A 23,297-nucleotide genomic window follows, 5' to 3' on the forward strand; every position below is an offset into this window, starting at 1 on the left:
AAGAGACCACAAAATTCACGATGACACACAAAATGTTAACTATCTATTAGCTTTGCATCTTCTGAGAGTCACCAGACTGAAGCACAGTATTCCGGACTTGGCTGGCAGATGGTGTACACAGACTCTTGAGTATGTTAGCATTTCACATGAAACTAGCAAGACTACAAAGGACTACTTGGTACATTAACGCTCATAGAGGTTTAAAAATTTATCCTTAGTGTTGCAAGTGGGGCCCTAATAACATTTTAAGACTTTAAGAGGTCTGGATCTCATGTAACAGATTCACAGGATATAGTAACTCTTCTAAATGCCCCATAGGACGGTTTCAGTGTCTTCTTTCCCTAAAAATCTGGTTTATGCAAGAGAAAAGAGGCCAAAGAGAACAAAGACTAACCAGGGGCAGATGCCAGGTGGTGATGTCTGGGTTCTCTGAATGGGACGTCTCCATTTACCACCTCTCACTTCCTTCTATGGTCTGGACCTTTAATCACCACAGCAGTCAGCCCTTGTAGGGTCAAGCTAATCTCTGGTGACATCATCCTACTACTTCCCTTTTGAAATTCCAGTGAAGCTATGTGTTTCCTGTCGTATTTGACGCCCCAAGAGAACCCTGGTCCATTAGTATTCAAATATAGACTGGCATCAACGCGTCGCGTTTTCAGAGAAGCGATAAACAAAAACAGGTGGTATTTCCAAGCGTCTCAAGAAAAAGGGTGGGGAAAGAAAAAAAAGAAACAAAACACAAAACCCAACCCTCCTGGGTCAGGAAGCAGGGAGAGCTTCAGTGCCCACTGGAGGGAGAGACCTGAGAATGGGTCGACGGAAGCCTTGCCCTTAAAGTCAGGAGAATGGCTTCGGAGGGGCGGCGGGGGGCATCACTGAACACCCCGTTCTGATTCTACAACGAAAAAAAGCCCCGGGAGCTTCGACACCCGCTTCCTCAGGGAGGGGCTGAGGAGGCGCCGCACCTCCTCTTTGTCACACCGTCGCTTCCGACCCAACGCTGGGACACCCCCGAGGCGGGCGAGCGCAGCCGCACGCCCCGCCCCCTCTCCGTGAGCCCGCCCCTCTCTGTGACCCCGCCCCCTCACAGTGACCCCGCCCCCTCTCTGTGACCACCACCCCCCCCCCCCCCCCAACCGCGAGCCCGGCCTCGGGCGACCTGTTGGCAGGGAGTGTCACGTGACGCGGCGGGCCGCGCACTCCCCCTCCCCCCTCCCCCGCGGGCGGGCCTCCTGTTGCGCCCGCCGGGCGGGTTCCACCACGTAACGCGCGGGCGCCGCCCCGCTCTGCCCTCGCCGAGCGAGGGAGGGCGGGTGCCGAAGAGGACGGAGAAGGGAGAAAGGGGGCGGGAAGAGGAGGAGGACGAGGAGGAGGAGGAGGAGGGGCGGCGCCCGCGTCACGTGACCCGGGGCAGCCCGGAAAGCTCCGAGGAGGAGCCTGGCGCCGCCATTTTCCTGCAGCCGCCTGTGCCTCTCGCCCTGCCGGGCTCCAGCTGACCAGGGGAGGGCTGGGCTGAAACTGAGGCGGGGGCCGGCGGAGTAGACGACGCCGCGCCTGACCCCGCGGCGGACCGGAGCCGGCTCTTTCCGGTCCGGGTGGCGGCGCGCGGCCCTGAGCCCCGCCCCGGGCCGGCAGGCGGAGGAGGAGGGGGGCCGGTGCGGGGTTAAGGGGGTGCGGCGGGGGCGGGGGGCGGCGGGGGACCCTCCGGCGCTTGGGGGTGTCAGTTCCCCGCCGGCTGTTGAGCGGGAGGGCTGGCGGAGGAGCCGCAGAGATGTCCGGCCAGAGCCTGACGGACCGGATCACCGCCGCCCAGCACAGTGTCACCGGCTCCGCCGTGTCCAAGACAGTATGCAAGGCCACGACCCACGAGATCATGGGGCCCAAGAAGAAGCACCTGGACTGTGAGTGACGGCCCCCGCGCGTCTCACGCTGCCTTTTCCCTCAGCTGCGGTCTCCTCGGGGCCCGGCGGGTCCTGGGTTCCCCTCCCGGAGCCGTGTTCTTTCTCTCTCTCTCGCCTCCATCACACCTGCCCTCACGGCTTCCGTTCCCGGTCTGAACCGTCCCTGACGAGCCCGTCGCCCCCCGGGGCCCCGGGGCCCCGCCGCAGCCGGCCGGCCGCCCGCCCGCCCGCCCCCCACCTCGCCCCTCGCCCCCCGGCCGCCTCCGGTCCTGGCGCAGCCCTCTGTCCTCTGTCCTCTCTCCGCACCCAGCCGCCCGCTCCCCGGCGTCTCCCCGCCGCCGGCTCCCGGCCTCAGCGCCCCATTGTTCCCGCAGCAGCCTCCTCGGGGTTTCCGTGAGCGCCCGGACCCCCCCGTTTCTCCGCAGCCCCCGAGGGCTACCTCCCCCCGAAGGGACAGTCCCCACTTTTTGCTCCGCCAGCCTCTCCCGTCCCTTCCCTCCCCCCCCCGCTTTCTCATCCACCTTTCCTCCTTCTCTCGGGTTACCTTTCTTCGCCTCCGTAGCTTTTCTTAAGTTCCCTTCGTCTCATTGTAAATATTATAACTCAGTCCCCGACTTTTCCCCCCCGCCCCCTTCCTCTGGACTATTTTTCTTTTTAGGATCGTGAAAGTAAAGGGATTCCGTTGGTGTGGGGACAGCATTGTGGGAAATTCGGGATTTTTAATCACCCCTGGTGGAATTTAGCCATTGTGTTTTCTTGCTTCGGACTGGAATAAGTTGTGAATGTCAGGCGCAAACCGCCCCCCCCCCCCTTTTTTTTTGGTCTGATGGGGATACAGAAAAATGTTCGCTGATTTCGGTGTCAGTTCTAGTAGAGCTGTTAAACCTGGCGGTTTCAGTTTAAACGCTTTAGTGAAGCGTAGACTATTGGAATTCAAAGTGGATTAGTAATCAAACCCACGAATAACATACGTCTTTTAAAAAACTGGTGAAAAGTGTTTGGTGATGCTTGAGTTTGGACTCCGTTCTATTTTATGCTGGTTGTCTTTTGGGACACTAGCTTTTCTTACACGGCATAACATTACACCATTCACTGACAAATACAGTTACTCCAGATAACTCCTCCCAACTTTTTCCAAACCTGGAAGCCACCTGTAATATCCTTTTTTATTCCGCTCCTTTACCTCAAGGTACAAAGATCAGTGGATTACTCAATCTTTGACACGGTGGAGCTTTGACCTGAAACTTTAAGGGAAACATGGGCGAAAAAGCATAGTTAAGAAATAAGTTCCTTTTTTTTTAATGGCTCTTGGACACAGAAGCCTGACTGACTTTTATCCTCGATGAAAGTTACTTTGCTTTACTATTTGAAGCAAGAGTGAGCATGTCCTGAGAGAGAATTCACTGACGGGAGTCCTGTTTTGATTTCTCGCTTGGACTTTGGCCCTAAGGTTTGCGCTTTTATAAAAAAAAAAAAAGCACAAAATGTGAATTCTTCCAAGACGCTTTGCTCGTGAAGTACTGTTAGAACAAGTTATTGCTACAGACAAACTCATTATTCATTGTGACTTGTTCCTTCCTTGTGGAAAAGTTTAAAAAAACATTATTACTGCTCGGTGGTTCTTTCTGATGTGCGGTTCTTGCAGGTTGCTTGTTAAACCATCAATCCTAGACTGTTTTAAGGAATTCAGAATGTTATTTGGTGACACTTACGTAAACGGAAAATTCTTTAAAATGCATTATGAAGCCGTAAGTGCTTTTTTGATTATCTGATATTTGGAATAGACATTTTTACTGTTCACTTCTCTTCAAATAACTACTTGGATTTCTCTATTCAATCTATGGTTGCCCTAACAATTCTTTTGTGAGGTTGGTTTCTGTTGCTTTTCAGTGTTAAAGAAACTACTTGTGACTTTGTGAACTGTTACCCTCGTCTCTCATTTCAAAATGATAAATTATAACAAGAATAGATACTGGTTTTAAAAGTCCTTGTAAAGATTTTTGTCTTATTTCAAATGTTGCAGTTCTAATACATTGTGGAAAAGGTCAGAAAATAGGCTAGGTAAATTTAGGAGAGTGAGACTTGCTTGTGGTTTTATGACTGTTAAATGTTAGCCTTTTCTCTTATAATGGAAGCTACTACAGAATCGATCTGGGATTACATTTGGTATGGGTAATTTCACATTTGTAGTTCTTTTTCTCTGCCACCGCTGTGTTTATACATTCCTCTTTGTTTAGAACTTGAATATTGCTGATAATGTTTGATTTTTTTTTAATCTGTGTAGATAAGGTGCCACTACTCTTATTTCTTTCAAATGAAGTTTTAAAAATACACTAATATTGTCTTCCCTATATTGTTTGAAACACCTATATAACCAGTTCCATTAATAAAATACACTTAACTAAAGTCTGACCAATGAGTGGCTTTTCTAAACACCCTCTTGCCTTACACACTTTAACATAGTTTGAGGAAATTCAAAAGGCTTTCACAAACACTTTTGGGTTTTGACATCATGGACTTTTTTCCCCCCCAAACTTTAAACTTTTTATTTCATATTGGAGTATAGCCGATTAACATATGTAATTAAAAATTATGGTAGTTTCAGGTGAACAGTGAAGGGACTCAGCCATATGACACCATGGACCTTTAGGGCTTTAATGCAGATACAATTTTTCCTCTTTTAGGAATTTTTCTAGTGAAGGCTTAGTTCTGTTGTTGCACCTTTTAATATCCTGAGAAACTGTTGCCTAATTAGTTGAGCCTAATGAAAATGGTTTCATTTTTTAAATGTTAGTAGTTAATAAAAATATGCTTAGGACTGGTTTTTTTTTTCCTCTAAGCCTTTAGAGTGTGGAGGTGGTTTCTGTGCACCTTGCCAAGGTCTGTCCATATTAGGAAATGATTATTGTAATCCATGAATTATGGCCTAATGCATACTGCATTGTATATATGTTTAAGAAAGAGCTTTTGCTTTGCTTATAGAGGTCAATAGATAATAATGTTAACTAGTGTCCACAGTGGGAAAAGAGTTGTCAAACCTCTGAAACACATTTTTAAAAATAAACATGATTTGCATTTAATTCCAGGCCTCTAATGTCCATAATCAAGGTAGGAGAATAGCAGCCCTTGTACCTGAAGGACTTCTGTTTGCCAGGCACTTATTAACCATTATCTAATTTAATCCTCTTTTATAGCTATGGGATAGGCAAGTCATAGGCATAGAAGCTTGTCTCTTACTCCATTTAAAGAGATGGATGTAGAATGCTGAACACATTGATGATTGAAGTACACAGAACAGTTTTATAATTTCTTAAAAACATTCTTATCCGATTTCACAGCCTTCACTCTGCTTTTGACAAGAACACTTTTCTTTTTTCTATACTAGTTTTCTTTCCTTGGGCATTTATGTTGTGACATGTTTCACTGAAATGAAATACTATGTTAACAGATCTAATGTCTTCACTTTTATATCCATGTTTTTCGCGGTTAATTTCAAGAGGCATTTCATCCTAGCCACCATCTGCCTTCCATTTTGCACAACAAAATCAAAATCACATTCTTATTAAGTATTCATTGTAAGCATATCTCTAAGGTAGATACAGTGTGGGTATTTGTGTGTTGTGTACTGGATTTAGACTCAGCCTAATTTTAATTGTGAAATTTGTGCATACTTTTAAAGTAAGAATTTGTGAATGCTTTGAATTTATAGAAGGTGTAATTTGTATTTGGGTTAGTGGTTTTTATAACATTGAAAATACATATAAAATATTGACATGCAGCTGAAATAATGGTCTTTTAAAGCAAATTATTGATTTTTAATATCTTAATGATAGTCAGTGGGTACTTAGTTTTTGTATTATCAAGAAGATGTCTGGTAACTGGAATCTGATCTGCAAGAAAGTACATGCGAAGAAGGTAGTAAGTGGAAGATCTGCCCTTGATGGCTCTTGTTTAGAAATAAGGAAGCTGAGGCTTTCCAAATGGACAGTTATTTTGTATTTGTGTTTGGGCTTACTGTTCTTTCTCATAAGAATTACCATAAGAATTGTGGTTTATATTTTCATTTTCATTATGTGACTTATTCTGTCCCTTATTCCTTTAATAGTTCTGAAATACAAAAAATGGTGATTGAGTCATCAAAGTGGTAATAGTAAGATTTGACTACTTCTGTCAATGCAGGAGGTGTACAGTAGAACTCTACAAATATAAGTTTTTTCCTCCTTGATATATTTAGTTATATTTCTGGATAGTATGTATTTTAAAAGAGAAACCCAGAAATGAATCTGATCTCTAGCCATTTCAGTACCTGCCTTATTTGTAATTAGCAAATTAATTGTAAAATATCTTTGTAAAATAATTAGGCATCACTGGTGGACTTGTTATTTCAAGAAATAATGTTTAGATTTTATTCATCTATTTTTTATTCGTGTACCAGTGCTTTTTATGTTTGTATATTTTGTGTATCTGAATAGTTTTTAAGATGTCTTAGAATTTAATTTTGACTCATTTGATTATCTCTCCTTTGATTTGTAGAGTACTTGTATTTAATTATATGTTTTATTTTTTTAGCTTTTGAAAGCTCTTCTACTTAATCCTTTAGTTTTTTGGCTGTGCTGAAGGCTTGTGAGATCTTAGTTTCTCAACCAGGGATTGAACCTGTACCTCCTACAGTGGAAGCATGGAGTCCTTACCACTGGATAGCCAGAGAATTCCCTAGATGTTTTAAAAATACATTAATTGTTTAATACAATTTATTTGAAATAGTCAGAATTGCTTTAATTTAAATAAAATAGTTTATTTTGACTCTGGTTATCATTTAGAATACTTAATGTGAAAGTTCACCTTCGTAATACATGGAAATCTCTTTTGTTCTGTGTTTTTTTTTTTTTTTTTTTTTCATTCAGTGTCAAAGTGCCTAGTTTCATGATTTCACCCTTAAAATCAAAGAAGTAAGAAAAATAAAGATTTCTTGGCCAGAGGTTACAGCCCTACCAAGGAGAAGTAGGGTTAGATTTTCAAAGTAAAGTCTTACTATTTGCTCTTCCTGTTCTTTTGGTGGCTGAAGTGGCATTTCCGTTACTTTGTGTTCTGTCTCAGTATGTTTGTTCCCTGTTGAATGGCTTTATATATTTCTCTAGAGAATTGAAGTTTTGGATTTAACCTTTTAGAATTTCGTATATTCATTGTGTGTGTGTGTGTGTGTGTGTGTGTGTGTATATATATATATATATAGTTCTTTTCATGGAGAATTGTTTGTGGGCAGTTAGAATTTACTAATGATATTCCTTGAAAAGGGTATTTTGATGACCCTAAACCTTTGTGTTAAAAATTACTTTCAGAATTGTAGTTTGCGAGATTATAAGAATACCAAGGAGTTTTGAAGTTACATTAGAATATAGTAGCAGTACTCATAGCTAGGCATGTGCTTTGTGCTTATGCCTGGATTGTGTTTATTTAACAAATGTTTATTTGTGCGTACTTTGTGCTGGGCATGCACATTACTGAACACTTTGTATTTATTAACTTGTTTATTCCTTTCAACAATTTTGTGAGAGAGATTTGTATTATTATTACCATTTTGCTGAAGAGGGAACTAAGGTATTGAGTTTAGTAATTTGCCCAAGGTTGCATAGAACTGGGATTTGAACCCAGGTGGTCTGGCATCAGGTCTGGGTTTCACCTTAGTGCGACTTTTTATGTAATGCTTTTCTATTCCAGGAAATGGATAAGCCATGTTTATTTACTCAAGGCATTGTTTTTCTTTTTCCTGGCCATGCATGTGGGATCTTAAGTTTCCCAACCAGGGATCAAACCCATGTCCCCTAATGTGGAATCACAGAGTCTTAACCACTGGACTGCAAGGGAAGTCCCTTGCAGTGTTTTTTGCAGTGTGGTCCTCTGCCTCCTGGGAGTCCCCAAGACCTTTTCAGCATATTTGTGAGGTCAAAACTGTATACATATGCTGAGACATTGTTTAGCTTTCCCATTTTCATTCTTCCACTATTGCACAGTGGAGTTTCCCAGAGGCCATGTGATATTGCAACAAGTTGAATGTAGTAGCAGATAGAAGAATCTGTTTTTTATTAAGCCAGATAGTAAAGAGTTTTGGAAAAATTATGAAACAGTGCTGCTGTTCTAAATTTTGGTTTTGGAAAATAGTTATTTTTTATGAAAAATGTTAACATGAGTTCTATTATTTTAAAATGAATTAATCTTTAAAAATTTCTGAGTTTTAAATTCTAACCCTCAGTAAATATCAGAGAAAAACCACATAAAAGCTCTTTGGAGTCCTTAATTTTTAAGATTGTAAATGTTCTGAGACTGAAAAAAAAATGCAACTTAAAGGAAGAGTGTATGTTAAGATGGGAGGAAAAGAAACTGAGAAGCTAGATTTAAGTGGTCCTTGGAATTCTCAGAGTAATTTTGCATTTGATTTGATGGGTAACAGTGACCCAGTCATTGTTAAGACTGAGCAAGAGATGTGACATAATCCTTTGATTATGTCATCCTGTTGAGTAGAGTGGAAAGAATGTGATGTGTGACTTTCAAAGGAGACTGCACTGGGGCAAAGAGTTTCTAACAGTAATAATGTAATTTTTCCTAAAAGGCCTTGATAAAGTCTGTCTTTAGTTGACACTCTCGATCCTCTTTTTCCTCACTTTTTGGTTTTGTTGTATTTTGTTTTAAATATAGCTGAGCTGTTTATTTTTCAGCTAAGCAGGTTGGGTACCAGTTGTGCCAAAGTAAGTTCTTGACTCCCAAACTGTTAGCTATCCTTTGCAGATACCATTCCTAGGACACAAAATATCTTTGCGCTCTGTGTCAAAACAGATCCATCCTTCCTCTTTAACCTTCTTTAAACTAACTTGCTTTTGTTAAAGTTCATGTTTTAAATCACCTCTTTCATAAGGACACTACTGAACAACTCCCCCTGGTTATTCTGATTCTCTGTATATTTTGGGTTCATGCGTATTTTAATTGTGAATAGAAACTGTTCTTTTTTGTACTGTTGTATATCTCTTCTCACAGTACCTAATCAGTGGTGCTTTGGGTACTCATTAAATACTGAATGCACGCTGAATGCACGTCATCTCCTGTAACATCTCAGGCTATTGAATGAACCACTTATGGACATAGTAGCATCGAGATCTATTCCAGTAGATATTTTAACAATGTTTTTTTGGGCATTATCTTAGTTCCAGTGAATGATAATCACTTGGTTACAAAATTATATATAAAGTCGTTCAGTAGCATTGATAAAAAACATATCAAATTGCTGTATTTCATGGGACCCATGAGGAATTGAGGTTTAGTTTTGTTTCAATATTTTGTGATTTTCCCAAAGTGGTGGTATAGTAAAGAAAAAAATTTCATGGTTACAGCTACTCAGTTTGAAAGCTCTTTTAAAATGCATGACTTTGAGGATGTGGTCTTAAAAGAAGAAATTAATTTTAAGAATTATATTTGAAATATGTATCAGAGTTGCTTCCTTGTACAGCTCCAGGAGGTGCTGATCACATTATAATCTGTGGAGGCTGCTTCCTGTATATAACTGTACCACAACTTCACTTTAGATATAGGAAAGGTTGCAGTACACCTTAAATAGATAATGTCAGAATGCGAAAGAGATGACTGCTTTAGAATGGAGGTTGGAGTGGTAATAGTGATGGCCGTAATAGTAGGACCACTAAATCTAGATCGTCAGTCGGTTGGTTCCAGGGGCTGGTACGAATTGCTGAAAGTCTTCTCTGAATGCTTGGAATTCCAGGAGTGATTTCTGAAACGGTGCTGGTATTTATAGTCATAAACTTGGTACTTGAAAGCTTGCTAGGGGCCCTGATTTACTCAAGGGAAATTTTTTCCAGGTAGTGATTGAAGTACTTTCCAAATTTCTATCCTCACTTAAAGAGAGCAGGTGTACCTTACAAGTGATTTCATAGGGTCTACTTAGTTGCTGTATTTTAACGTATGGTGGTGGTTTAGTCGCTCAGTCCTATCCGACTCTTTCGTAACCCCTGGACTGTAGCCCGCCAGGCTCCTCTGTCCGTGGGATTTTCCAGGCAAGAATACTAGTGTGGGCTGCCATTCCCTTCTCCATAGCATCTTCCCAACCCAGGGATTGAACCTGAATCTCCTACATTGGTAGGAGGATTCTTTACTACTGAGCCACCAGGGAAGCCCCATTTTAATGTATTGGTTCATCCAACAAGTTCAACCTACCCAATACATTTTTCTGCTAATTATAGGTCTTTATAGGTCTCCTATGTGATTTATAAGCTCTAAGAAAAAGCGTCATGGTGTGTGTGTGTGTATTAAGATTTTTATGTGCTGGTAATAGAGTTGGACTGTGAAGAAAGCTGAGTGCCGAAGAATTGATGCTTTTGAACTGTGATGTTGGAGAAGACTCTTGAGAGTCCCTTGGACTGCAAGGAGATCCAACCAGTCCGTTCTAAAGATCAGTCCTGGGTGTTCATTGGAAGGACTGATGCTGAAGCTGATACTCCAATGCTTTGGCCACCTCATGCGAAGAGTTGACTCATTGGAAAAGACTGATGCTGGGAGGGATTGGGGGCAGGAGGAGAAGGGGACGACAGAGAATGAGATGGCTGGATAGCACATCGCTTACTCGATGGACATGAGTTTGGGTGAACTCTGGGAGTTGGTGATGGACAGGCCTGGCGTGCTGCGATTCATGGGGTTGCAAAGAGTCGGACACAACTGAGCGACTGAACTGAACTGAACTGAATAGAGTTCGTTATCTTGTGAAAGCTTGAGAAATACAGAAGTAACATTTTAAATACATCTCCTATGCAGAAACCTTACTTTAGTTCATGTATATACCAAAAGTAATTACAGTGATATTCACTCTGGAAAGGGTTTGCAGACCTTTTTGTTGTATTTGAAACAATTCTTTACAGAAATTTGATTTCATGCACGGTATTGAACAATTTGAGATTTTGTCATTTAAGTCATACAGAGCTATTGTGAAAAGGGGGATTGTGAGGCAAAGGGATTCTTTTATGCAAAATTTTTGGGAAGTACTTTACCTCACGGCATGTGGTATTTTAGTTTTCCAACCAGCTGTCAAACCTGCTCGCCCTGCAGTGGAAGTTGGGAGTCTTAACCACTAGACTGCCAGGGACATCTCTTGTATGCAAGTTTTAAATTGAGATGTAGTTCACATAACATCAAATATTCACAATGTTGTGTGTGACCTTTACCACTATCTAATTCCAGAACATTTTCTACACCCCAAAAAGAAAATAGCTATCTGTTCGCAGTCAGCTCCCCAATCTCGCCACCCTCTTTCACTGGCAACCAGTAATCTGCTTTCTATCTATGGATTTTCCTAATCTGGACATTTCATATAAACAGAATCATACAATTCTTGGCCTTTCATGTCTGGTTTCTTTCACTTAGCATAAAACTTTCCAGGTTTGTGGATGTTGTAGCATGTAACAATACTTCATTCTTTCTAGAACCCCTAATAATATTCCCTTTATGGATAGACCACATTTTGTTCTTTCGTCCATTGATGGACATTTGGGTTGTTTACCCCTTTAAATCCACCAAGGATAGTATTGCTATGAACATCTGTATAAAAATGTTTGTGTTAACATGTGTTTTCAGTTCTCTTGGGTATGTACCAAAGAGAAGAATTTCTAATAGTTAAATGTTTAACTTTTGGAGGGTTTACCGGGTTGTTTTCCACAGCAGCTGTACCATTTTATATTCCCAAGAGCAATGTATAAAGGTTTCAGTTTCTCTGTATACTTTCTAACACTTATTATTTTCAGGGTATTTAAAATTTAATTAAATTTTTTTCATTGCAGTCATCCTAGTTAAATACATACATACGTGTGTTTATGTGTGTATAATGATTTTGCTTGAAGTGAAGTGAAAGTTGCTCAGTTGTGTCCGACTCTTTGTGATCCCGTGGACTATACAGTCGTTGGAATTCTCCAGGCCAGAATACTGGAGTGGGTAGCCTTTCCCTTCTCCAGGGGATCTTCCCAACCCAGGGATTGAACCCAGGTCTCCCACATTGTTGGCAGATTCTTTACCAGCTGAGCCACAAGGGAAGCCCGAGAATACTGGAGTGGGTAGCCTATCCCTTCTCCAGTGGATCTTTCTGACCCAGGAATCAAACCTGGGTCTCCTGCATGGAAGGTGGATTCTTTACCAACTGAGCTATTAGGGAAGCTGGTAATAATTTTGCTTGACATTTTCCAAATGACTAGTGATGTTAAACATCTTTTTAATGATGTTGAGCTTACTGTCCATTTGTATATTTTTGAAAATATGTCTATTCAGATCCATTGCTCATTTGAAATTTGGCTCTTTATTTGGAAGCCCAGAAGAGTTCTTTGGTATTCTGGAGAGTAGGTCCTTATGTGACTTCTATGACTGTTTTTTCCCATCCTGCATTTTACCTTTCTACTTTTTTGATAGTAACCCCTCTACACCCTGCCCTTTTAAAAATTGAAATATAGTTGATTTACAATATTTTATTAGTTTCAGGTATGCAGTATAGTGATTCATAATATTTTTATAAATGATGTGCAAACCTTTTTAATTTTGAAGTTCAGTTTTTTGTATTTTCTGTTATTTGTGCTTTTGCTATTTTATCTTACGAAACCGTTGTCTAGTCCAAGGTTATGCAGATTTAGGCTCTAACTACTCCTGAGAATTTTATGTTTTTTAGCTCTTTTAGGTTTGATCAGTTTTGAGTTAATTTTTATATATGGTGTGTGGCGGCAAGGTGATAGTAAGGAAAATGGAGGATATTTGAGTTTTTCCCCTTCTTTTGAGGTTGACATGGGGTACAACTCTGTTTCTTCTGTGTGACATAGAAGTAGAGACTAATGAGGGACAAAAAATTTTCCTTAATGGCATTCTCCAGTACTGGTATAATTCATTGACTGTGGAAAATTCATGTCAAACATTTTTAATTGGGTAGAGCACTTAATCTAATCCAACAAACTTTTTTTTTTTTTTTTTTTTTTAACGTTTTCAGGGTAGTTTAAATGTGTGAAGAGATAACACATAGTTGGATGAGGATCAATAAGCAGTTACTTTTGTTGACACAGAATGGTGTGTATGATTCCATAATATCTTACACTTCCCCATAATGACACTTTTCATGTGATGCAACGCTCTATAGCTTCTATAATTATAAGCGTTTATAATTGCTTGTCTTCTTTACTGTGCTAAATAGAGCATATAGCAAGTTTGTAATGAAAAGATGCTTAAACAAGGAAGGAGGGATAAAATTTTCTTGGGGGATTGCTAATGTGCTACCAAACAATGTTTTAGGTTTTTTTCTATGAAGGAAGAGAAAGATTGTTGTAGGGGTAATGTCTTCACTATGAGTAGTAGTTGTTTGGTTCACCTTTTTTCTGTTTTCATAATGAAGCTACTTTTTATTCTTTACGGTTTGAAAACATGAGGAATTATGGACGTTAAGAAGTAGACTTCCGGAGTTAGATTATATAAAATTAGGGTAGTTTGACACACTTAAAATATTTATTCCAGGACCTACTTAATATTGGTATATTTGACTTCAAATGTTTCTTATGCTTTTTTTTTTCCCTATTATGAATTTTATTTGCTAATGTATGATTGTTGTAAGTGTATTCCTGGCAGTCTTTGACTTTAGACTTGGTGTTATCTGCAGTGGTTCACTTGACCGCAGAATGCTATGAATGCTTTACTTGCTGCCTGCTTGTGTGTGTTGTTGTAAGACATTGGCAGAACATGTAAAGTGCAAAGGAAGATAGTTAGAAATGAAATATATGACTTTAAAAGGCTATATAGTGAATGAACTGGATGTTGACCTTGATTGACTCCTTGAAATCCAAATTAATTTTTGGGAAAGTATAATGTAGATAAATCTTAATTCATTTGTGTACCCACAGACTCAAGAACTGAGCATTTTGTTTGACTTTATGTTTCTTGGAGAAGGCCTTGAATGGAAAAATAATTATAAGAGCAAATTTTTCAAAAAATTTCATATATTTAGTAAAATTATCTAGTAAACTATATTAGGATCTTTTGCTTGTTCTATGAGCAAGACTATGGGGTGAAGGTTCAGAGATTGAGTTCTTTTGAGTTGCACAGGGCCAGCAAAAACCCTGGTTAGAAAGAAGCATTAAGTGGGTGGAGTGGTAAGGAAAAGTGATTGAAGTCTAGGAAATATTGGAAAAATGAATGACACTTGGTCATTACCCTAAAAGGAACATGAGAGCTAATGGTGAAAATGTGTAAACAAATAACTAATACATTGAGATAAATGCGTAATATTATTTACATAAAGTACCAGAATATGGGATGGAGTAATTAATTTTGAAGGAGTTAGTGACAGCTTCGTAGACGAGGTAACAGGTATTTTAAGGATGAACAGAGATTTGCCAGACAGACAGAGAAATTCCTTCTAAATAGATTAGCACATGCAGTGACAGAAAGGCAAGAAAGAGCATTTTGGTGTGTTTGGTGAAAACTGTGAGTAGTGAGTGTCATATGGTGGAATGTAAACTGTTAATGAGAATGGGGGGTGATGAGGTTGGAGAGAGAGCCCTTAAAGTGTCTTGAAACAGATAGGAGTTACCTTGATAAACTCTGGTCTCTTCTGTCCAGATCTTCATTTTAGACTCCCTTTCCTCCTGTTAGCTGCTCTCCCAGTTTTCCATGCCAGTGTTAGAGAACTGCAGAAGTACTGAATGTTGTTATATGTGGTCGTTTGGGTTGCTGAATGAATAGAACCAGGTACACTGATTGAATGACTTTTGTGGGCTTGTCTGCAGGTAGAAGTTTTTTTGTTTCAACTTTATGAATGAACTTAAACACAAACTATCTTATTATCCGATGACAGTCAGTGTGAATAGGAAAAGTTTGCTAAGATTCTTGGGGGCATGTTTGATTTATGTGATTTAACAATTGATAGCAATTTGTTACATAGGATACATTATTAGTTTCTTTAGCTTTTTAAAGGTCAGTTTCTCCGGAACAAGACTTTATTAGTCTAATGGAAATTAATACTCATTAGCAATTACATGTTGTCTACTAGTACAAACAAGCTACTGTGTTGAGATTATTGAGAAATCTAAAAGTGAAATTATTTGTTTGATCATGTCTTCAGTCTAGTAAGGAAGATGACATATACAGATGGTTACATTATGGGGCAACAGTGTAAGATAAGCTCAGAATGGATGTCATTGAAAATTAGAGGGGAGAGAGATAACTGCTTTTGATAAAGGAGGAGAAATGGACCTTAAATGGTAATTAGGAGGGGTAGGCATTTCAGGTGGAGGAAAGAGCATGAGCAAACTTTGTAGGTAGCAAAGCTGGAACTGTGTTTGGGAAACAAAGGAATCTAGATGGTAAACAGGAATCTACCTTCCTTGTAGATGATAAATGGGCTGCTTTGAGGCCAGAGGAAGGACAGGTCAGGCCTGAGGGGAAGTATAGTTGGAACAACTGTCTGGGATGAGATTGTGGAGGGAATATGGATTTTAATCCTGTGACCTTTAGATATTTCTCATTTCCTGGCTTCGCTGGTGGCTCAGAGGATAAAGCGTCTGCCTGCAATGCAGGAGACCCGGGTTTGATCCCTGGGTGGGGAAGATCCCCTGGAGGAGGGCATGGCAACCCACTCCAGTATTCTTGCCTGGAGAATCCCATGGACAGAGGAGCCTGGCGGCCTACAGTCCACGGGGTCGCAAAGAGTCAGACATGACTGAGCGACCTCACTTTCTTTCTTTCACTTTTGGCTACTGTAGGTAAAGTTGGACCCTAGTTAAAGCTGATTTTCAAAGCTGTACTATATTTTCTGCTGCCAGTGTTAAAATAGGGAATGCAAGTTTTGCTGATCTATAAGCTGAGAATGAGATTTTACTGCCTTTAGCATTTCATGTTAACTTGATTATTAAAAATGGCATCATAGTGGCGGTATCTAAGTTTGGAGGATTTCTGAGTCTATAGATTGCCCAGGAATGAATTATTGAAGAAATCTTCTAAACAGTAGTAATACATTCCTAATTTTGATCTGAAGATATTTTATTGACGCTTAAGGAACCTTTTCAGTCTTCATTATTACACAAAATCTGATCAGATCATTTATTGGAAATAATAGCTCAGATTTAAAGAATCCTTTCTTAACCAGTTGACGTGCATTAACACGGTTGACTTAAAAAAAAGCCTGTTGAGTAGGTAGTTTTATTAGCTCTATTGTACAGATACATAATGAGAAATATTACTGTAATAGAAGGAAATAGGGAATAAAATGAACACTTAAATGGCAGTGAAGAACCTTGGGTGAAGTGAGGCAATCTGGACAATCTGTAGCTCACAGAGAACTTAGAGGGAATTGGAAATAGGAGAAGGCCTTTCCTTGAGAAATATAATTTCTGTAAATATGTAAGATTATATTTGGAAACAGCAACTTCTTATACTTTTAAAAGGAACAAGCCCTGAACTGGAATGTGGTGTCCTGGCCCCAGCTCCATATGACCTTAGGAAAATCCCTTTCTCATTAAATTACTTGTTTTCTAAATTACCTCCCTGCTCTCTACTCTGTGATGCTGTATTTGGGCCCCTTTAGCTTTTTTTTTTTCTCCTTTAGCTTTTTTGTTCTTGGCTTGGTGCTTTGGAAATTAAGATTAAGGAGTTTCACTATGAGCTTTGCTTCATTCTCCATTACAGTATCTCATCTTCTGATATATATTATCTTTATTTGAAAAACAATTTTAACTTGCATATTTTACTGTCATTGGGAGTGGGGGTATAGCTTTGTTTTCTGTGATTTTGTTTTAGGAGAAAATGGCCAAGAAAAATGTGAATTTTCTTTTATTAAAAATATGTGAATTCTGTACAATGTTAAAATACTTGATAATAAAAGACTTCCTTTATAAGCCTTCCCACCCGTGTTGCAAATGCCTGCTTTTCGGAGTTTTCAGTCAGGTTGACACAAGATGTTTCACCCTTTCCTGTTTGTTCCCTTTGGGTGCAAGTAGCAATTGTAATCAAATTGCTCCTCTGTCCATCTCCAGAGGCATTTTTCTTTTTTCTGGTTTTTGTCTTCTTTTTATTTTAAATTCTCAAAGCATCTTGTGCCTGTTTATTTTTTCTGAAAACAGGGATTTTTGCTTTGTTCATCTTGGTATCCCCAATACCCAGAATATAATGCCTGGTCTATAATAATAGCTTGCTGCTGCTGCTGCTAAGTCGCTTCAGTCGTCTCCGACTCTGTGTGACCCCAGAGACAGCAGCCCACCAGGCTCCGCCGTCCCCGGGATTCTCCAGGCAAGAACACGAGTGGGTTGCCATTGCCTTCTCCGAATAATAGCTTAGTAAATATTTAATAAATCTTTGATGAAGATAATGAACTTACTATGCTGGGCTGGTGAATGAGCTATCTAGTCAGCAGTTTTTTTGTTTTATATTTTAAATGTGAAGTTCTTGGACAGAATTCATCTTTATTGCAAATATTGAGATATGATCTTGATCTTTAGTGAGTTGGTTCACTTGATAAGTTCATAGTGTTCATGCTAGGATTATGTACTTGATACCTGAAAAGGGGTAATGGTGTGGTCCCTTAACTACAGACTAAATGCTGTACACTGGCTATTTATCTTGCTTTTGTTGGCTGTCGGGTATAATGGGAGTTCAGTTGATGGTATATAATGATGCATCACTAATCTATCACCATGTGTTCATTTGCACAGTAATTTAAAATTATTTGGTTAAGTGATGAATTTGTGAATTAATGCCTTAAACCTTATTTTTATCCCTTATTTTTATTTCATAGAACTATAGAAATCTAAGCATTATTTTTGTTTCAAAGATTCTTTGTGTGATGGAGAAACTATTTCTTGAAGTATATGTATACTGTGAATATATATTGTGGATGGAGGTTGCATCTTGGAACTTGTATTAGGCCAACACTGCATCCATTTTTGTGATTGTAGCTGCTTACTCTTTTTTGGTCTGCAACCATCTGTGTACTTGGGACCACCACTAAGAGAAGATCAGGGAGTTTCCTGGCTGTGAGGTTAGGACTCTGCACACTAATTGCTGAGGACCCGGGTTCAATCCCTGGTCAGGGATCAGCCAAAAAAAAAAAACAAGGTTTGCTGTTATTTGCAGGTACATGTATGTATAGTTAGTCTTGAGCTAACTTTACAAATACAGCATGAGCTATCTTTATTTTTGGCAATATTTTCACCTTTTGTGACTTTAAGCAACTTATTGGTATCATTTAGAATAATCCTTAGTTGTATACAATCTAAATTATATTAGGAAACTTGTAATATTTATTGTGCTGCCATCCATGGGGTCACAAAGAGTTGGATATGACTGGGTGACTGAACAACAACAACAGTATTTATTGTACCTTTTTAAGTGCAGTTTGCCTATCTTCACATAGCAGTTTTGAAAAGGGAGGGGCAAGATTTTGGAAGTGTGTACCATTTTTATCAGGAGAGTAGAAAACAAAACATCTCACTAATTGTAGTTCCTAGCTTTGTTTCAGGTGAGATACTGAGAAGTTGGTCTAGTTTTGATTTATAAGGCCACTGTGAAGATAAATACAAAATTGAATGGATTGCTCTACATGAATTTGTTTTTAAGAACTGAATATCCAAGAGGGTTACAGGATAGCTGCATTTGATCTTTTGAAGATCTGGCTTGTTCTTTACATGAAAGACATTATCTTCTGTTTTCAAATCTGGGAGATACAATCACATTATCCTTATTCCCATTTGTACATTTGTTTTTAGAAGTAAAACCAGCTCTTTAATAATCACTGAGAAGTTAAGGTTTAACAGGCAGTATTTCCTTTTTTATTTTTCTTTTCTCAACATTAACTTTTATAACTTTTCTTCACAGAACTGTATAGTTGTATATTAGTTAGCAGGTTTGGAATTAGTGTTAGGTGTTAGTTTAGTATGAGGTTTTAGATTTGGTATAGGATAAACCCTCCTTTATTTTTGTTTTTCATACTCTTGCAAAAGGTTGTTTCGAATTGGTGACGTGGAGTGGACAAAGGCATTATTTTCAGGTGACTTGGGTAGCACATCCCAGAAACACTGCATGAACATAGCTGAGTGGCAGTAAACAAGAAGGATAAGTATTGACTTAAAAGTTAGTTATAGAAAAAGAAATGAATTATAGAGTTGCAACTGGCAGCTAAGTTAGAAAGGTATTTATAAAGCAGCTCAGGAGGCTGAGACACTCCTTGACTGATTGCAGAAAGAAGACCGCTTCTTCCTATCAGGAGGTGGAAACGATTTTAAGAGTAGCTTAAGCTGCTTCTTATCTTTGTGCTTGTAGACTTAACCTAAAAATGCTTTTTCTTTTATTTTCCTGATCAGTTAGGTTTTCCTAACTTAGCCAGTGACCAACCAAGAAGGTGTTGTAGCTTTTGAGGCCCTTTATAAACATAGTTTACTTGCTCTCCTATTATTTAGAATTAGTAATGATTACATCTCTGGGGCCGAAACCTTGGCTTTTTAACCTTGCATATAAATGAAGGCTTATAGTAGTTAAGGCATTTTGAAATGGGAATACCAAAAATCTTGAAACCTGTTTCTTGTGAACTTGGGTTGAATATTATGATTCCTTCTGTATACCCTGTCAACTTCAGTTTATTGCAGTCAGAATGAAAATGAGGTTGCCAATGCGCAGAATATACATTCCAGATAAGAAGTGGTTACTGTCTGTACTAGAAATTAGGTTTGTGAGGGCTAAAGAGAAATGTGTGAATTTTAGAATAATTGGAGTAGGTGATGACAAGACTTGAACCATGTAGAATGAACAGAAAGAGAATTCAGAGAAAATATGTATATGTCTTCATCTATCCTCTAGTGGAAAGATTACTGTTTTAAATAATCAGCTACTGGTTTATGTTAACTTAAGGTAGGCAAGTATTTAAATTTTTTCAATGGAGATAACAGCATCCCTTGTCTTGTCAAAGTGTTAGTTGTTCTGTCATGTTGGACTCTTTGCCACCCTGTGGACTGTAGCCTACCAGGCTCCTCTGTCCATGGAGTTCTCCAGGCAAGAATACTGGAGTGGGTAGCCATTCCTTTCTCCTGGGGATATTCCAGACCCAAGGATTGAACCTAGGTCTCTTGCCTTGCAGGCAGATTCTTTACTGTCTGAGCTACCAGGGGAAGCTCTTTGCCTTGTCAAAGGCACCAGTAATACAGAATTAAAGGACTGAGAATTGAAATAACTTCTTGGCAAACCCAATATGAAGAAATCCCCACATATAAAGATTTTGCCACTCTTAAGATTGAGTGCAAGTATCTGGTTAACATTTCTCAGTGGGAAGAGGTTGGGCTTTATACATTTTCTGAAGGTTTTGTAAGACACCTTTTGTGTTTGAGGTGGTTTCATAGTACTATTGGAGAAGGAAATGGCAACCCACTCCAGTGTTCTTGCCTGGAGAATCCCAGGGATGGGGGAGCCTGGTGGGCTGCTGTCTGTGGGGTCGCACAGAGTCGGACACGACTGAAGCGACTTAGCAGCAGCAGCAGCAGTATAGTACTATATTGGAAAAGTGATGGAGGAATAGTCTACTAAAGTTGATTAATAAAATATGATACTAAATAAAATAAGTGATATCTAATATTTCATGGTGCTTTAAAGTTGTAAAGTACTCTGAATATGTTGTCTTACAGTATATTCTTGTGAAAATTAATGACTGCTATCCCTATTTTTAAAATAGAGAACTTGAAACTGGGTGAGTAATTAACATGCCATGAAGTTATAAAGGTGTAGAATAGTGAATCTAGAATTTGGTTCTAGAGCCTCTAGTTATTCTGAGTCACTTCATCCTGTAATGGTATAGTCCTAGCACATGGAAATGGATTTGACCAAGCACGGAAGTGTTGGAGAGACAGTCTAGAGCAGAATTTTAGTGATGGGTGGAATTAGCATCCTCATGATTACTGTTCAAAGCAGATTGGAAACAAATAGGATATCTTAGGACACACTGTCAAATAAGTGTGCGTCAGAGAAGGACCCTTAATAGGGAAAAAAGAACTAAAAACCGGACACCCCCTTCTCCCCACCTGCCAATCAACCCTTCTGGAAGGTAGCCAGGTATAGCAGTGAAAGGGAAAGCTAATGTTCTCCGGCATTTGTCAAATTTAGGCAAGGATTATGCTCTACAAGTAGCAGTCTTCACAGTAGTAGCGTTTTAGTTGGGTAGAAGGCTATTTGGGGAGTCCTTGTCACTACAGCGGAATGAAGCAGGACAAAGACTAATAGAGTTTTGCCAAGAAAATGCACTGGTCATAACAAACACCCTCTTCGAACAACACAAGAGAAGACTCTATACATGGACATCACCAGATGGTCAACACTGAAATCACATTGATTATATCTTTGCAGCCAAAGATGGAGAAGCTCTATACAGTCAGCAAAAACAATACCAGGAGCTGACTGTGGCTCAGACCATGAACTCCTTATTGCCAAATTTAGACTTAAATTGAAGAAAGTAGGGAAAACCACTAGACCATTCAGGTATGACCTAAATCAAATCCCTTATGATTATACAGTGGAAGTGAGAAATAGATTTAAGGGCCTAGATCTGATAGATAGAGTGCCTGATGAGCTATGGAATGAGGTTCGTGACATTGTACAGGCGACAGGGATCAAGACCATCCCCATGGAAAAGAAATGCAAAACAGCAAAATGGCTGTCTGGGGAGGCCTTACAAATAGCTATGAAAAGAAGAGAAGCGAAAAGTAAAGGAGAAAAGGAAAGATATAAGCATCTGAATGCAGAGTTCCAAAGAATAGCAAGAAGAGATAAGAAAGCCTTCTTCAGCGATCAATGCAAAGAAATAGAGGAAAACAACAGAATGGGAAAGACTAGGGATCTCTTCAAGAAAATCAGAGATACCAAAGGGACATTTCATGCAAAGATGGGCTCGATAAAGGACAGAAATGGTATGGACCTAACAGAAGCAGAAGATATTAAGAAGAGACGGCAAGAATACACAGAAGAACTGTACAAAAAAGATCTTCACGACCCAGATAATAACGATGGTGTGATCACTCACCTAGAGCCAGACATCCTGGAATGTGAAGTCAAGTGGGCCTTAGAAAGCATCACTACGAACAAAGCTAGTGGAGGTGATGGAATTCCAGTTGAGTTATTCCAAATCCTGAAAGATGATGCTGTGAAAGTGCTGCACTCAATATGCCAACAAATCTGGAAAACTCAGCAGTGGCCACAGGACTGGAAAAGGTCAGTTTTCATTCCAATCCCAAAGAAAGGCAATGCCAAAGAATGCTCAAACTACCGCACAATTACACTCATCTCACATGCTAGTAAAGTAATGCTCAAAATTCTCCAAGCCAGGCTTCAGCAATATGTGAACCATGAACTTCCAGATGTTCAAGCTGGTTTTAGAAAAGGCAGAGGAACCAGACCTCAAATTGCCAACATCCGCTGGATCATAGAAAAAGCAAGAGAGTTCCAGAAAAGCATATATTTCTGCTTTATTGACTATGCCAAAGCCTTTGACTGTGTGGATCACAATAAACTGTGGAAAATTCTGAAAGAGATGGGAATACCAGACCACCTGACCTGCCTCTTGAGAAATTTGTATGCAGGTCAGGAAGCAACAGTTAGAACTGGACATGGAACAACAGACTGGTTCCAAATAGGAAAAGGAGTTTGTCAAGGCTGTATATTGTCACCCTGTTTATTTAATTTCTATGCAGAGTACATCATGAGAAATGCTGGACTGGAAGAAACACAAGCTGGAATCAAGATTGCTGGGAGAAATATCAATCACCTCAGATATGCAGATGACACCACCCTTATGGCAGAAAGTGAAGAGGAACTCAAAAGCCTCTTGATGAAAGTGAAAGTGGAGAGTGGAAAAGTTGGCTTAAAGCTCAACATTCAGAAAACGAAGATCATGGCATCCGGTCCCACCACTTCATGGGAAATAGATGGGGAAACAGTGGAAACAGTGTCAGACTTTATTTTTCTGGGCTCCAAAATCACTGCAGATGGTGACTGCAGCCATGAAATTAAAAGACGCTTACTCCTTGGAAGGAAAGTTGTGACCAACCTAGATAGCATATTGAAAAGCAGAGACATTACTTTGCCAACAAAGGTTCGTCTAGTCAAGGCTATGGTTTTTCCTGTGGTCATGTATGGATGTGAGAGTTGGACTGTGAGGAAGGCTGAGCGCCGAAGGATTGATGCTTTTGAACTGTGGTATTGGAGAAGACTTTTGAGAGTCCCTTGGACTGCAAGGAGATCTAACCAGTCCACTCTGAAGGAGATCAGCCCTTGGATTTCTTTGGAAGGAATGATGCTAAAGCTGAAACTCCAGTACTTTGGCCACCTCATGCAAAGAGTTGACTCATT

At 39.8% G+C, this 23,297-nt stretch overlaps 1 protein-coding gene across 17 annotated transcripts in view; it reads left to right on the plus strand.

The window, feature by feature from the left end:
• The first annotated feature begins 1,414 nt into the window (after nt 1-1,414).
• Nucleotides 1,415-23,297, plus strand: part of PICALM (phosphatidylinositol binding clathrin assembly protein) — a 105,885-nt gene continuing 84,002 nt past the window's right edge. For 3 of the 17 annotated variants that reach the window (XM_025286195.2, XM_025286196.2, XM_025286202.2), the window contains exon 1: nt 1,416-1,904. In XM_025286195.2, coding sequence (XP_025141980.1) covers nt 1,775-1,904 — 130 coding nt within the window. In that variant the 5' untranslated portion in view covers nt 1,416-1,774. Of the gene's footprint in view, nt 1,905-23,297 lie in introns of all 17 variants that reach the window. The other 14 variants (XM_025286207.2, XM_025286198.2, XM_025286205.2 and 11 more) reach the window with 9 other exon arrangements.

Source organism: Bubalus bubalis, chromosome 5 (assembly GCF_019923935.1).
Source record: "Bubalus bubalis isolate 160015118507 breed Murrah chromosome 5, NDDB_SH_1, whole genome shotgun sequence".
In the NCBI taxonomy this organism is placed as follows: domain Eukaryota; kingdom Metazoa; phylum Chordata; class Mammalia; order Artiodactyla; family Bovidae; genus Bubalus; species Bubalus bubalis.